This window comes from Lontra canadensis, unplaced genomic scaffold (assembly GCF_010015895.1).
Source record: "Lontra canadensis isolate GAN:19392208 unplaced genomic scaffold, GSC_riverotter_1.0 scaffold37, whole genome shotgun sequence".
Taxonomy (NCBI): domain Eukaryota; kingdom Metazoa; phylum Chordata; class Mammalia; order Carnivora; family Mustelidae; genus Lontra; species Lontra canadensis.
Window position 1 is genome coordinate 8,337,381 of NW_022631031.1, and position 15,181 is coordinate 8,352,561.

At 36.6% G+C, this 15,181-nt stretch overlaps 1 protein-coding gene across 2 annotated transcripts in view; it reads left to right on the forward strand.

Annotated features, from left to right (window-relative positions):
• The first annotated feature begins 685 nt into the window (after positions 1-685).
• The window catches only part of SNX16 (sorting nexin 16), a 39,835-nt gene continuing 25,339 nt past the window's right edge, over positions 686-15,181 (forward strand). The window contains exons 1-5 of one of the 2 annotated variants that reach the window (XM_032869112.1): positions 686-885; positions 2,643-2,889; positions 2,977-3,116; positions 11,109-11,195; positions 14,609-14,757. In XM_032869112.1, coding sequence (XP_032725003.1) covers positions 2,742-2,889; positions 2,977-3,116; positions 11,109-11,195; positions 14,609-14,757 — 524 coding nt within the window. In that variant the 5' untranslated portion in view covers positions 686-885; positions 2,643-2,741. Of the gene's footprint in view, positions 886-2,642; positions 3,117-11,108; positions 11,196-14,608; positions 14,758-15,181 lie in introns of both variants that reach the window. The other variant, XM_032869111.1, reaches the window with a different exon arrangement.

Here is a 15,181-nt window from a genome sequence, read left to right on the forward strand (position 1 = left end):
GTAATGTTCTAAAGCCTAGAAATCATGGGATAATCTTTAAATCAAAATGCACAATTCTAATGATAAACAACCCTGTGAACTGGTCTAAATTTTGGTACTTGACTATCAAAAAACAGCTTTCCCCATAAGTTTACAGGTCTTCAGATGTCCAAGTCTAACAAGCCTCATGTATCATTTGAGATAAAACTGCTCCCTGGACTGTAAAAACACAAAACCCCTCAATAATTTCAATTATCTTTCAATGATAGGGCGAATAAGCTTAAGTGCAGTGTTCTATCTTCCCACTCTTAGAATCGATTGTCATCCCTTAAAGCGCTACTAATTCTAGAAAACAATCTATAACCTATTAGAACCAGCCCAAGCTAGTGAGTGACGACTACAAGTCCCATGATGCAAAGCAAGAGCCTGGACCAATGCTGGCTGTAGTTCCTCCTCGGAACTGTAATGTTCAGATCACCTGTGCGACAAACTGAGAGTCCTAACCTCCATTTCTCAAAGTTAGTTTACAAAAATAAGCCTAGGGCAGAGAAGGTGGGATGCTTACCACAAAACTATGACCAACCCAGCTGCCAAGAAGCCCCGTCCGTGGAACTCCTGTCCCGACCTCTGGGGTGGGGGGTGACGAAGGAGGCGGGAATAGCGCCTTTGCGTAACGTCACTTCCGGGAGAGGCGGCCGGGTTTGGCCCCACCCTCCACCTCGCTAGGATCCTGGGCCGGGCAGCCAGGGTAGAGCCCGGCACAGGCTGGGAGCAGCTGCTTTGGGGGCGGAAAGTCACGTGAGGCTTCTTGGTCCTGTGGGTGGAGACGAAAAGCTGCGGTTAAGGAGGGTCGGATGTAACCGTCACAGGGAAGTGCGCTCAAACGGAATCGCGGAGTGGGCTGAGGTAGGGAGAACGCAGCGGGCGCTGTCCTGGGCGCTCATGCGAGTGACACCTGCGACCCCGTGGCTGGCGGGCGGCGGGCGGACTCCACCGGAGGGTGGAGGGGCCCCGCGGGAGCCTCCGGGCCATCCTTAGGCCACCGCAGACCCCGCCGTGCGTGTGGGAGGCACTGGCCTCTCACCGGGCGGCGGAGGTGGCAAGGTCTTGGGGCCTCGGGGAGCCCCGGGAGCAGTGGGTTTCTCCGTCCTGTGAGCCGAAGACCCGTGGCCTGCTCTAGTACGGACCAGGCACTCCTAGGGTCGAGCTGCGCCTGGGTTTCTCCACTTTTCTCTCGCTACCCACTTCTCTTCTCCTACCGTGTTGCTCAGGCTCGGGCCACCACACCTGACCGAGGTTTTCCAGTGTAACACTGTGTTAACCCTTGGAGCATCTCTGTGCTAAGGCAAAAGTGAAGACGCTATTAATGATCCCAATACATTTATTTTCATGAAGTTTGGGTAGTGCTCACTTCTTTGCGCGTCAGTGATTGTATTGATGGTCGTCCTCTCTCCCCAGCCTCAGGGCCTCAGGTAGTTGAGTGGCAAGGGGCAGAGCTATCCCACAGGCCTTGGAAAGGATAAGATTTCAGACTTTTATTTACTACTTTTGGGGGAGGCCATCAAGCAGAACCGAGGAGTAGTGAATCAGCAGTTCAAGTTTCTTGAATCTTTGATGATGAGGAAGGTTGCCCAGAGCCACGTGCTGGATTAAAAATCTTACTTCAGCGTCTTTCCAAGTCCTGCGGCTCTCTTCCTACCTTTCTCACCAGCGGAGTTGCCTAGATGTGGTTAAGATAGTCAAACCCCTTGTTATGTGTCATTTCACGGGTCTGTAGTTATTACAGTTTCTTAATTTATTATTTATCATTTAACCCTTAGTGGGAAACCCTTTCATTGTGTAACTATGAGATTCTGAGACAAGATAAACCAGTCCTTTTGACAACAGGGATTACAACAGGGATGAGTTATAAGGATTTGTTAAGTTCCCTCAGTTTCTGGCATAGCAGGATTACTGGTGACCTGGAAACTGTGAAGAACATTTTAACTTTCAGTCATTTCATCTTGTTGAATGTAAGTTTGGGTCTTATTTGACTAATTTAATTTGGTCACTGTTTTGTTTTGTTTTGTTTTGTTTTGTTTTCAAGTACATTTGGTCCTGGGTTTAATAAATGGTTACCTTAAGAACAGTTGATATTTACCTTGTAGCATCTAAGCTTATTGTTCAGTTATTACTCTGAGTAATTCTTTAGAGTTTCACTAATTAAATCAAAAGGAAATGTGAATAATTCTCCCTTTCTTTTCTTCCTTTTTCCCTCCCCTTGTACTGTATGTGGAACTGTCAGGACCAGAGTAGACAATAAAGCTTCAGAAAGGTCTTTACTACTCTTCCTGTTCCCAATTCTTCTGTGTAGGTGAAATCGGTTTCAAATGAACATTACAGAAATCTATCACAAGGAAAGAAAGTGGAGATTAAAAAGGATGACATGTAATATGAAGGTCAAGAAAGAGTGTGGAATAGTTCTGCTCTCTTTATCTTGCAAATGGGAATCCTTAGAGATGATATCTTGGGATTAAATGAAGTGATTTGAGGTGTGTTTTCATTCCAAATGAAGTAATGGAGTGTAACAAAATCAAAAGAAATGGTTGTGAACATTCAGGGTTTTTTTTGGATAATGCTCCAAATTAAAGACTAATCTTTCAATATGTTCTTCTCATTTTTAGATAGTGAACTCCTAAGAAGAAAATAATGGATTTCATATTAGTTGTTCTCTAAGTGTTTGGACTCAGCATTGTGAGGTTTATTGCAAAGTCTAAAAGAAGATGGCAACTCCTTATGTCCCAGTTCCTATGCCCATAGGGAACTCTGCTTCCAGTTTTACAGCCAACAGAAACCAAAGAAGTTCTTCTTTTGGGAGTATCTCAACAAGCTCAAACTCTTCCAAAGGCCAGTTAGAGGACTCAAATATGGGTAATTTTAAACAGACAAGTGTACCCGATCAAATGGATAGTACTTCATCTGTCTGTAGCAGTCCCCTCATTAGGACTAAATTTACAGGTGCAGATTCTTCCATTGAGTATTCTGCTAGACCAAGAGAAAGTGAAGAACAAAATCCTGAAACAGTATATTTGGAAGATAGACCTTCTACACCTACTATACTGGGTTATGAAGTGATGGAAGAAAGAGCTAAATTTACTGTGAGTATTGACTTCTGCTGTATATCAGTAGAAAGTGAAAAATTGACTAACCTATGTTCTATACCTGGGTTAAATTATTACCTGTACTTATAATTTCTTGAACATAAAATTCAAGTAAGTTTTACACCTCTAAATTCTGTCATGCTGTAGTAAACTTCATTTTACTTGAAACCAGCACACAAATCAAGAAACAAAACATTACCAGGATCCAAAAAGCAACCCCCAACCAGGCTCTCTGTCAGTCAATACTCACCCTCATGATAGCCTACATTAATTTTGCCTATTTTTCTACTTTATGCCAATGGAAATACAGAATATGTACTCTTTTGGGTGTGTTCTCTTCAGCATTGTGTTTGTAAGATCCATCCTTAATCCTGCATGTAAAAGCTCATTTTTATTACTGATAGTATTCCTTTATGTGAATATACTACAGTTTATTTTTATCCATTGTACTGTTGAAGAGCATATGGATAATTTTTAGTTTGGGGCTGTTACAAATGGTACTACTGTGAACCTTTTGGTACTTACTGCTCACTAAACACATTAAAATGTTTGTTTTACATCTGCATAGGAGTAAAATTGCTAGATCATATGGCTAGCTTTAAAAGATACTGATGAACAGTGTACCAGAGTAGTTGTACTAGTTTATACTCCTTTAAGCAGTGTAGGAGAGTTCCAGTTACTCCACACCTTGCCAACATGTGGTATTTTTTCATCTTTTTCACTATTATTTCATGCTATCCCAGTGGGGAGAGTAATACACATTGTGGTCTTCATTTGCATTCTTAATGACTAATTAAATTGAAGACTTTTTTGGCCAATAGATACTCTCTTTTGTGAAGTGTCTGTTCAAGACCTTTATTCATTTTTCTTTGGAAAAGTTTTTTCCACTTTGATTTATAGTTTTCTGTGCATTTTGAACAAGTTCTGTGTTAGAGCATACATTGTGACTGTTCTGTCTATGATAATAGAGGCAAGTGTGCAGGTTTTTGCAAAGGCTAAAAGAAGATGGCAACTCCTTGTGTCCAGTTTCTATGCCCATAGGGAGCTCTGCTTCCAGCTTTGTCACTGTGTATGATCATCTCTGTGGCTTGCCTTTTCACTTTCTTAGTGATGCATTAGATAAACAAAAATTCGTAGTTTTACTATAGTCCAATTTATTTTTTCTTTTATGGTTAGCACTTTTTAAAATCTGCCTACTCCCAGCTTGCAAAGATGTCCTATGTTTTCTTCTAAAAGCTTTATTGTTGGACCTTTCACATTTAGATCTGTAAACTATCTGGAATTTATTTTTGTCCGTGGTGTGAAACAATGGTCAAGATACTTTTTTTCCCTCCCTATGGGATCAAGTAATCAGGTTTTTATTGAAAAAACCACTCTGCATTTGCACCGTTGCCAATGTCATAGATCAGGCAACCATTTAAATATATGGGTTTGTTTCTATGTTCCATTTTTCCCTCATTTACCAATTCCACATTGTCTTTAATTATACATGCGTTATGAGAGGCCTTGATACTTGCTAGCTTAAGTAGTCTAGCTTTGTTGTTCTTCTTCAGAATTGTCTTGGCTATCCTTTACCCTGTTCTGGGATTGTACTGAATCTATAGACTAAAGAGATCTGACATCTTTACAGTACTGAGTCTCTGAATCTAAACCTAATCCACTTACTGAAATCTTTAACTTCCTTTTATAGTTTTCAGAGCAGAAATCTTAGGAGTTTTAGTTAGAGGTTTTTGTTAGTTTGTTCGTTTTAAGTAATCTCTATACCCAGTGTGGGGCTTGAACTCATGACCCCGAGATCAAGAGAAGCATGCGCTACTAACTGAGCCAGTCAGGCACCCCCTAGTTAGATTTATTTCCATGTATGTGGTTTGATGTTCTTGATATCTTGTTCTGATTTCTGTTTATTCATTGCTAGTTCATATATTTTGGTCTTGTGTATCAGTGTGAGTTTATGTATCTGGAGACCTGCTCAATACACTTATAATTGGAATAGTTCTTACTCTTGGATTTTCTTGATGTAAAGATTTTATGTTGACTTCAACATTTCATGCTGTAAACCTACAACAGTATAGAACGACCTCTGAGAAAAAAATTGTTGAGATAATTTTTGTTGTTAGGGGAAATGTTTAATTTTATACAAAGTTTTTTATCTGAGTATATTTGACAACAATGTTACATTTGTTTTAGGCATTCAACATAGTGATTCTACTTCTCTATACATTATGCTATGCTCACCATAAGTGTAGCTACCCTTTGTCACCACATAACGCTATTGCAGTATCATTGACTATTTTCCCTATGCTGTACCTTTTTCCCTTTGACTTACTCATCCATAACTGAAGACCTGTATCTCCCCACTTCCCTTCACCCATTTTGTACTTTACCACCCTCCTTCCTCTGACAGCCACCAGTTTGTTCCCTGTATTTACAGATCTGATTCTGCTTTTTGTTTGTTTATTCATTTTGTTTTTTAGATTCCACATATGAGTAAAATCAGATGCTATTTGTCTTTTTCAGTCTGAGTTATTTCTCTTGGCAAGTACCCTCAGTGTTCATTGTCGTTGCAAATGGCATGATCTCATCCTTTTTTGTCATTGCATGATACTCCATATTGTGTAGGTGTGTACATACCACATCTTTATCCATTCATCTATCAGTGGACACTTAGGTTGCTTCCAGCCTATCTTAGCTATTATAAATAATGCTGCAGGAAACCTAGGGATGCAAATATCTTTTTGAATTAGTGTTTTCATTTCCCTTGGGTAAATACCCAGTAGTGAAATGACTGGATCATAATGGTAATTCTATTTTTAATTTTTTGAGGAAACGTCATACTGTTTTCCTCAGTGGATGCATCAATTTACATTCCCACCAACAGTGTATAGGGGTTCCTTTTTCTCCACATCTTTGATAATACTTATTATTTCTTCTTTTTTATTTTAGCAACCCTGATAGATATAATGTGATATCTCATTTTGGTTATGCTCTGTATCTCCCTGATAGTGATGTTGAACATCTTTTCTTGTGTCTGTTGGCCATCTGTATGTCTTCTTCGGAAAAATCTTTATTCAGGTCCTCTGCTCATTTTTAATTGCATTTATTTGTGGGTTTTCTTTGTGTGGAGTTTTATAAGCTTTTTATATATTTTGGATATTAACTCCTTATCAAATATATCATTTGCAAATATCTTCTCCCATTCAGTAGGTTGCTTTTAGTGTGTGTGTGTGTGTGTGTGTGTGTGTGTGTGTTTTAATGGTTTTCCTTTGCTTTGCGAAAGCTTCTTATTTTTATGTAGTCCCAATAGCTTATTTTAGTTTTTATTTCCCTTGCCTCGGGAGACTTATCTAGAAAAATGTCGCTAAGGCTGATGTGAAAAAAAATTACTGCATGTGCTCTCTTTTTTTATGGTTTCAGGTCTCACATTTAGGTCTTTAATCCCTTTTGAGTTTATTTTTGTGTAAGGTGTTAGAAAGTGATACAGTTCCATTCTTTTACATGTTGCAGTCCAGTTTTCCCTGCGCCGTTTGTTGAAGAGACTTTTTCCCATTGTATATTCTTGCCTCCTTTGTTACAGACTAATTGACTGTATAAGGGTGGGTTTATTTCTGAGCTTTCTATTCTGTTCCATTGATTCATGTGTCTATTTTTGTGCCAGTACCGTTTGTTTTGATTGGTACAGCTTTGTGGTATACCTTGAAATCTGGGATTGTGATACCTCCAGCTTTTTTCTTTCTCAAGATGCTGTGGCCATGCAGGATATTTTATGATTCCAAACAAATTTTACAATTATTTGGTCTACTTCTGTGGAAAATGCTGTTGGTATTTTGATAGGGATTGCACTGAATCTGTAGATTGCTTTAGGTTGTATGGACATTTTAACACCATTAATTCTTCCAATCCATGAACATGGACTATCTGTCCATTTATTTGCATTTTTTTCAGTTTCTTTCGTCAATGTTTTATAGTTTTCAGAGTACAAGTCTCTCACTTCCTTCTTAAGTTTATTCCAAGGTATTTTATTCTGTTTGGCACAATTATAAATAGAAATATTTTCTTAACTTCTCTTTCTGCTACTTTGTTAGTTTATAGAAACACAACCAAAAAAATTCAATTTCTTATGTATCAGTTTTGTATCCTGCAACTTTATAGGATTTGTTTATTATTTCTGGTGGAAGTTTATTACTATGGTAGAATCTTCAAGGTTTTCTGCATACCATATCATGACATCTGCAAATAGTGACAATTTAACTTCTTCCTTACCATTGTTTCTTTTTTTGTTGTTTTTTAAAGATTTTATTTATTTATTTGACAGACGTCACAAGTAGGAAGAGAGGCAGGCAGAGAGAGAGGGGGAAACAGGCTCCCTGCTGAGCAGAGAGCCCTATTTGGCTATCAATCCCAGGACCCTGAGATCATGACCCGAGCCAAAGGCAGAGGCTTAACCCACTGAGCCACCCAGGCACCCCCCATTGTTTCTTTTTCTTGTATGATTGCTGTGGCTAGTACTTCCAGTACTTTGTGAATGAAGGTGACAGGAGTAGGCATTCTTGTCTTGTTCCTGATAAAGTTTTTCACTATTGAGTATGATATTATCTGTGGGTTTTTCAGATATGACCTTTATTATGTTGAGATATGTTTATTCTAAATCTGTTTTGTTGAGAATTTTTATCATGAATAGATGTTGAATTTTGTGGGATGCTTTTTTGCCTCTATTGAAGTGATCATATGATTTTTATCCTTCATGTTGTCTATGTGGTTTTATCATTGATTTGCAATTACTGAACCATTCTTGAATCCCCAAAATAAATCTCACTTGGTTATGGTGAGTGACCCTTATAATGTGTTGTTGAATGCAATTTGTTAATAGTTTGTTGATGATTTTTGTGTCTGTGTACATCAGTATTGAGATAATTTATGAAGAGAGACAATCTTTAGAGTTAAATTATCATAAGACTGATGATGTGATAGGAAATTTGCATGGACCTGACATTTTTGGAAATTATGATAAGCCAGTGGCCCATTTTCTTACATTGACCTACCTTATGCTACGAGTATTCATTGAAATGATGTGTGTGAAAATAGAAGTTCATGGGCAAATTTAAGGCAGCAATACATAAAGTCTTTAAAAACACTTTGGAGGAAGAAGTAAATAATGGGTACAAAGTTATTTTCATTCATTTAATTCATGTTGGGGTACCTACTGTGTGTAATGCACTCTTTCAGTGATAGTAGTACAGCAATTCAAATGAATGAATGATGGATAAGTAAGCATTTTAAAATGTGGTATGTCATATGGTGCTAAGTGATATAAAGAAAAATAAAAGAGTGAAGGGAGATAGTTTCCCCACAACCGGAGTTGAAATTTAAATCACATTGTCACTTATGGCCTCACTAAGAGGCAGTGAGCCATGAGAATATCTGGGGAAAGAATTTTCCTGACAGATGAGACAGCTGCAGAGGCCCTTGTGGCTGACAGCAAAAGAAGCCATGGGGAGAGATGCAGGAACTGAAATAACAGGTAAAGACAAAGGAGACACAGATCAAGTAGAGCATGTCGGCCAGTGTAAGGCCATTAGATTTTACTCTGCCCAAGATGGGAATCTTTGAAAAGGTTTTAAAGGAAGTATAACATGATCTGACTTAATGTTTAAAGGCTCATTACTGATTGGTAATTACTGACTGGTTGCTGAGTTAAGACTAGATTTTGTGGAGGAAAGAATGGAAACAGGATGTATCAAGTTCTTATAGTAATCCACGGAAGACATGATGGTGGTATGGACAGGGAGGTGGAAGAAGTCCTAAGCAGTGATCAGATTCTGGGTATGTTTTGAAGGTAAAAACTTGAGATGTGGAATAAAGAGAAATCAAAGATTATCCTGAAGTTTTTGGGTAAACACTAGGGTTGCTGTTTAATTAGATGGCAGGTTTTGAGGGCAAGATCAAGATTTGTTTTTGGGCATTCTAAACTTGAGATATCTAGTAGACATGAAAATGGAGCTGTTAGGTGTGTGTGTATATGTGGATGTATGTCCACAGGCATATGTATTATGTATACGTATGTAAATAAAGTTGAGTTTAGGGGAGAGGTCTGAGCTGGATATACGAGCTTGGCAGTCTTAGGTTTGTAAGAGAACTTTTCCTAGGTATATTTCTTTGAATTGAGCTCTTAACTGAAGAAAATGTTAGGAATGACTGGTAAGTTCTTGTCAGTAGTGTGTCAAGCCTTTGAAAAGTGTTTAAGAACAAAAGTGACTAGGCAGGGTGATAAGTCAGATTGGGAAGGAGCCATGAGGTAGGCTGCTTCAATTGGTAATGCTTTGTTTCTTGTGCTTGGTACTAGTTACATGAGTGTGTTTGTTTTGTGACAGTTCATCAAGTTGTACACTTAGGATTTTTGTGCTTCTCTGTATGTATTCTGTAATTAGGTGTATGCTCCTGCATAATTTATTTAAAATCCTAAAATAAGGACTATATGAAAAGCACAAAGTAGTATATACTAAGTTTCTGGTAAAGAGTAACTGCTGCTAGAACATAAAAGAGGGAGTGGTCAGGAGTGCCTGGGTAGCTCAGTGGGTTAAAGCCTCTGCCTTCATTTCAGGTCATGGTCTCAGGGTCCTGGGATCAAGCCCCACATCAGGCTCTCTGCTTAGAGCCTGCTTCCCCCTCTCTCTGTCTGCCTCTCTGCCTACTTGTGATCAAGACTTTAGTGGGTATCCAAATAATCTTCCTCATTCTTTATATGTTAAAAAGATGAATTATTTATTTTTACTTCGAAACTAAAGGAGTCATCCTTAACTCTTGCTGATTCGCCCCTTTAAAAACTGAAAGAGAGGTCTGTAAGGGAGAATAAAATAAGGATATCTAGTCCCTAAACAATGAGTTTTCTCTAGAGCATCCAGTAAGACTAGGTGAGCCACAAATGTGAGTCAGATTTGTAATTTAAAATTTCCTAGTAGCCATGTTTTAAAAAGTGAAAAGAAGCAGATGAAATTATACTTAATAATATATTTTACTTAATCCAAAATCATTTTAGTGAAGTATTTTTACATCTTTTTTTTTGTTCTCAGTCTTTGAAATCCAGTGTGTACTTAACACTCACAGCACCAGTCAGTTAGGACTTTTCACATTTCAAGTGTACAGTAGCCACTTGTGGCTAGAGGGCAGCGCCAGAGCTGCAATTGAAAGTTATTGCACAGCTGACTTTAAAAAAAAAAAAAACTTATTTTTAAGTTTCACTTGTTCAGCAAATGGTTATTGAGTACTTCCTATGTGTCTTGTATTTAGTTTAGCCCAAAACGCTGTATTAAACTACCAGGAGATGGTTCACTGAGAGTCTGTCAGAAATAGTTCCTCATAATAAACTCTAAAATTATATTTAAGAAAAATAGAATATAGTTTTCTTATTGTATGCTTTTTAAAATATTGACTTGCTTCAACCAAGTTTTTTTATTTAAAGCCTAGATAATTGTGCATAAGTATAGAAGTGTAAACTTTTATCGAATATGAATAGTTTTTAGCTGCATTGTAGCCTTGAAGAATAAAACAACATTAAATTTATTCAAAAACTTTGTGTGATAGTATTGAGTTTCGAAATTAAATTGATTGTATAGGACAAGAGTGGCTACTTTTCACAGCTTTTTCAAGTGTGATTCTTTCATCAATTTTAAATATTTAACATAAAATATATTTGGAACCGATGAGTTCATTTATTATTAGTATGTGCCAAAATATTTTGTCGCAAATTTGTCATAGTAATGTTTCTTAAGAAACAAATCTTGCTTTTGGTATCTACATTGATTATTTGTACATTTGATGTTCCAAATGGTTTCTGATATTTTTTACATATTAATTGTTATGACCTGTGTTGTCAAGTAAAAGTTTTTGAATATATTTGAAAAAATTTGAAATTTGAAAAAATTTTGAAAATTTTTAAATATCTTTATAGACATTTTTTTTTTCACCTCTCTCTCTCCCCATCTTTCTGCATAGGTATATAAAATACTAGTTAAGAAGACCCCAGAAGAAAGTTGGGTAGTTTTCAGAAGGTATACTGACTTTTCTAGACTTAATGATAAAGTAAGTACTTTAATAAATCTAAAATGGACTTTCCAGTTTCAAATTATTATCTGTTCAATTTATTATCTGTTCCTGACAGTTCCACTTTTAAATATTTGTGGATTTTCCTCCCTGTTGTTTGAGTGAAGTCAAATTTTGCCACTCCTAAGAAAATTAACTATTTTATTTCATTTTAATAGCCTATATATCCATCTCTATACATAACTTCCCTTTTTTAGAAAAAAAAATTTTAGTATAAAAATGTGAAAATCTTAAAACTGCTAACAGAAATATAAATGATTATATAGTCTTGTGAGTTTTAAGAAGATGTATATAAGAGCCCCTAAATCATATGACTATAAGAAAATGAATAACAAAAAATATTTCTAACGTATTATATTATTGTTTCTATTTCTGTTTAACAAATTACCACAAACTTTGTGACCTAAAACATACCTGTTTATTTAGTGATTTAGGTGGTCTCAGCTGGGTTTACCACTGAGGGTTAGGTAAGGTCAAAGTCAAACTGTTGGCTAGATCGGGCTCTTCTCCGAAAGCTCTGAGAAGGTATCAGGTTTGGGCTCATTTAAGTTGTTGGCAGAGTTCAGTTTCTTGTAAGACCAAGGTCCCATTTCCTTGCTGGTTATCAGCCAGAGGTTGTTCTTAGTTCATAGAGTACTGTCCAGTCTTTGCACATGGCCCCTCCATCTTCAAAGTCAGCAATTGCAGGTCAAGTCCTTTTTTGTGCTTTGAATCTCTGACTTTCTCATCTGCTAGGGAGAAAGCTAGACTTTTAAAGGGCTCATGATAAGATTAGACTCACCAAGATAATCCCCCTATCTTAAAGCCAAATGAAAAGTAATCCTAATTAAATCTAAATAATCTCTTTTATGCGATCAAACAAAATCACAGAAGAATACCAGGGACAAAGATCATGGGGCCATCTAGAATTCTGCTTACAGCACATATGAAACAAAGAATAATAATAAAAATCCTCAATATATTAAAATAAATAAAATTTATTTTACAGAAATTTTATTTCAATTTTTAAAAAATCAATATATTGGGATGCCTGGGTGGCTCAGTGGGTTAAGCCTCTGCCTTTGGCTCAGGTCATGATCTCAGGGTCCTGGGATCGAGTCCCGCATCAGGCTCTCTGCTCAACAGGGAGCCTGCTTCCTGCCTTCTCTCTCTCTGCCAACCTCTCTGCCTACTTGTGATCTCTCTCTGTCAAATGAATAAATAAAAATCTTAAAAAAAAAAAAACTTTTTAAAAAAGTCAATATATTAAAAGCTCTTAAAATAAATTACAGAGTAAACCCAAAAGTAGAAAATACTACAAATGATGTGAACAAGGCAAACCACAGAAGAAATATAAATGACCAGTAAATTTGCAAAACATTTGGTATCACAAGGACTCAAAGGAAAATTAAGAAACTATTTTTCACCCATCAAGTTAACAGACATTGAAGTGGTATTTTCCACTGTTAGAATCTTCCTAGGGTACACAGCTTCCTAAAGTTGTGTATAATTGTGACATAATAATCACATTTCTGGGATTTATCCAAAATAAGAAATCATGGATATAGACAATATTTAGCTCTAAGGACACTTTTCACTGTGTTTTATTCATTGTTATTTTCTATTTTAATTTGTTTTTAATAGTTAAAAATTAGAACCAACCTAAACTGGGGAATTGATGGGGAATTGATTGAGTAAATTGCAGTAAGAATATAATGAAGAGCTGAGGTGGTCACAGAGCTAGAGGGAAGTCAACTGAGGCAGGTGAATGGGGCAGTATTTTAGAAACCAGGAGCATTTCTCCAAAAGAAACAAGTAGTTTATGATGTTTCTCAGAGGCTAAGTAACCTTGGATTCTGTCCTTGAATCAGAAATCACTCCCTAATTTTGAGAGGTGTTTAGTAGAGGGAATTTGACTGATCCTGTTTTCTCCCGTCTGCCACCTTCACCCTCAAAACTTCTAAAGTTAGTATATTCTTAACATTTTTGGTGGTAAGAAACCCCATCTATGCGATTTTGCAGTTGCCTGGCTGCCAAAAAATTTATGCCATTTTGAAAAACCTCAGTTTGAATGAAAGGTAAAATATAAAATGCTAAATTATTTTATCATTTATTTAGGTATTACCAAGATGACTTTTTGTAGCATGCCAAAATACTTAAAGTATTATTTGTAATGTATTTCCATCATTAAATATGAATTTATTTACTGTTCCTGAGTTATTACACTGATGAATTAAAAACCTGTAATTCTGTACTTCCATTGACTTTTTTTAATAATTAAATAAGATCAAAGTAATTTATGAAGTTACCAGATACTTAAGTGGAATTCTTGCTTATGAAATTATTATAGTTTTTATTCATGAAGACTAATTTCTAACAGTTTCAATTTAGAGCTTTTTTTTTTTTAAGATTTTATTTATTTATCTGACAGAGATCACAAGTAGGCAGAGAGGCAGGCAGAGAGAGGAAGGGAAGCAGGCTCCCTGCTGAGCAGAGAGCCCGGTGCAGGACTGGATCCCAGGACCCTGGGGTCACGACCTGAGCCAAAGGCAGAGGCTTTAACACACTGAGCCACACAGGCGCCCGTAGAACTATTTTAATCCTTTATGACTTGCTATTTTTCTTTTCAGGGCTTAGTTATTAATTAATGTTTACTTCTCTTTACCTCTGTAGACTTGTCTTAATATTACTATAATATTTCTTATCTTCAGCAAGTTGGGATTTAAATAACTCTTAAGCTTTTAAAGAAAGTTAGTAGTAATTTAAGTTAGCAAATATCTCCTACATATTCCAAGTTGGGCACTTTAAAATTAATAAATATCTATGTCAGTGTTCTAGGTACCAGAAAGAGCTCTACCTATCACCTGGTTTTAGTTACAAGAATCAAAAAATGTGTATAAAAGTCAGACCACAGTCTGGGAGAAAATCTTTGTTGTATTCATATCTGACAGAGGACTTGTATCCAGAATATATAAAGAACTCTTGCAGCTTAATAATAAATAGATAAACCAATTTTTTTTAAGTGGAGGGGTTAGAAGAGTTGAATGGATAATTCACCAAAGATATGCAGATCCAAAAAAAGCCCATAAGAAAATAGTTAACATCACGCGTCAACAGAGAAATGCATATTAAAGCCACAGTGAAATACTACTACACACCCATTAGATTGGCTAACATTGAAAGGATGGACAATGTCAGGTGTTGGCAAGGGTATGGAGCAACTATAATGCCTATGTATATACAACTGATAGAAATCAACAAGTAAAACAATTGAGGTTATAAAAAGCTTAGCTGAATTTAATTATTTATTTTAAGCTTATTTCATGAACAAGTTCATGTGGTTAACAGGATAGATTTTATAGAATTGATATGATTGAGTTGAACATTGTATTTTCTTTTTTCTTCTTTTTCAGTTAAAAGAGATGTTTCCCGGCTTTCGATTAGCACTTCCACCGAAACGCTGGTTCAAAGATAATTATAATGCTGACTTTTTAGAAGATAGACAACTAGGATTACAAGCATTTCTTCAGAATTTAGTGGCTCACAAAGACATTGCTAACTGGTATGTAACAAACTGAAACAACTTGTTTAAATTAAAGAATAAATATAGAACCATAGTTATTCAAGCATAAAAATATGGGGTAGGAATATAATTATTTGTCCTCTCTAATAAGGTACTACTTGGAATTTTCTTGCTTTTTACCCATAAGAATTTTAGTTGGCATTTGACTTGTATTAACCTTTTAAAAAAATCAGCAAAGTTAAAAATTTTTCAATGTAAAAAAAAATTAGGGGCTTCTGGGTGGCTCAGTTGGTTAAATGTCTGCCTTCGGCTCAGGTCATGATCTCCCAGTCCTGGGATCAAGACCCATGTTGGCTCCCTGCGTGGTGAGGAGTCTGCTTGTCCCTCTCCCTCTGCTCTTCCCTGTACCCCTCTCCCCATGCATGCTTATGCTCTCTCGCTCGCTCTCTCAAATAAATAAATG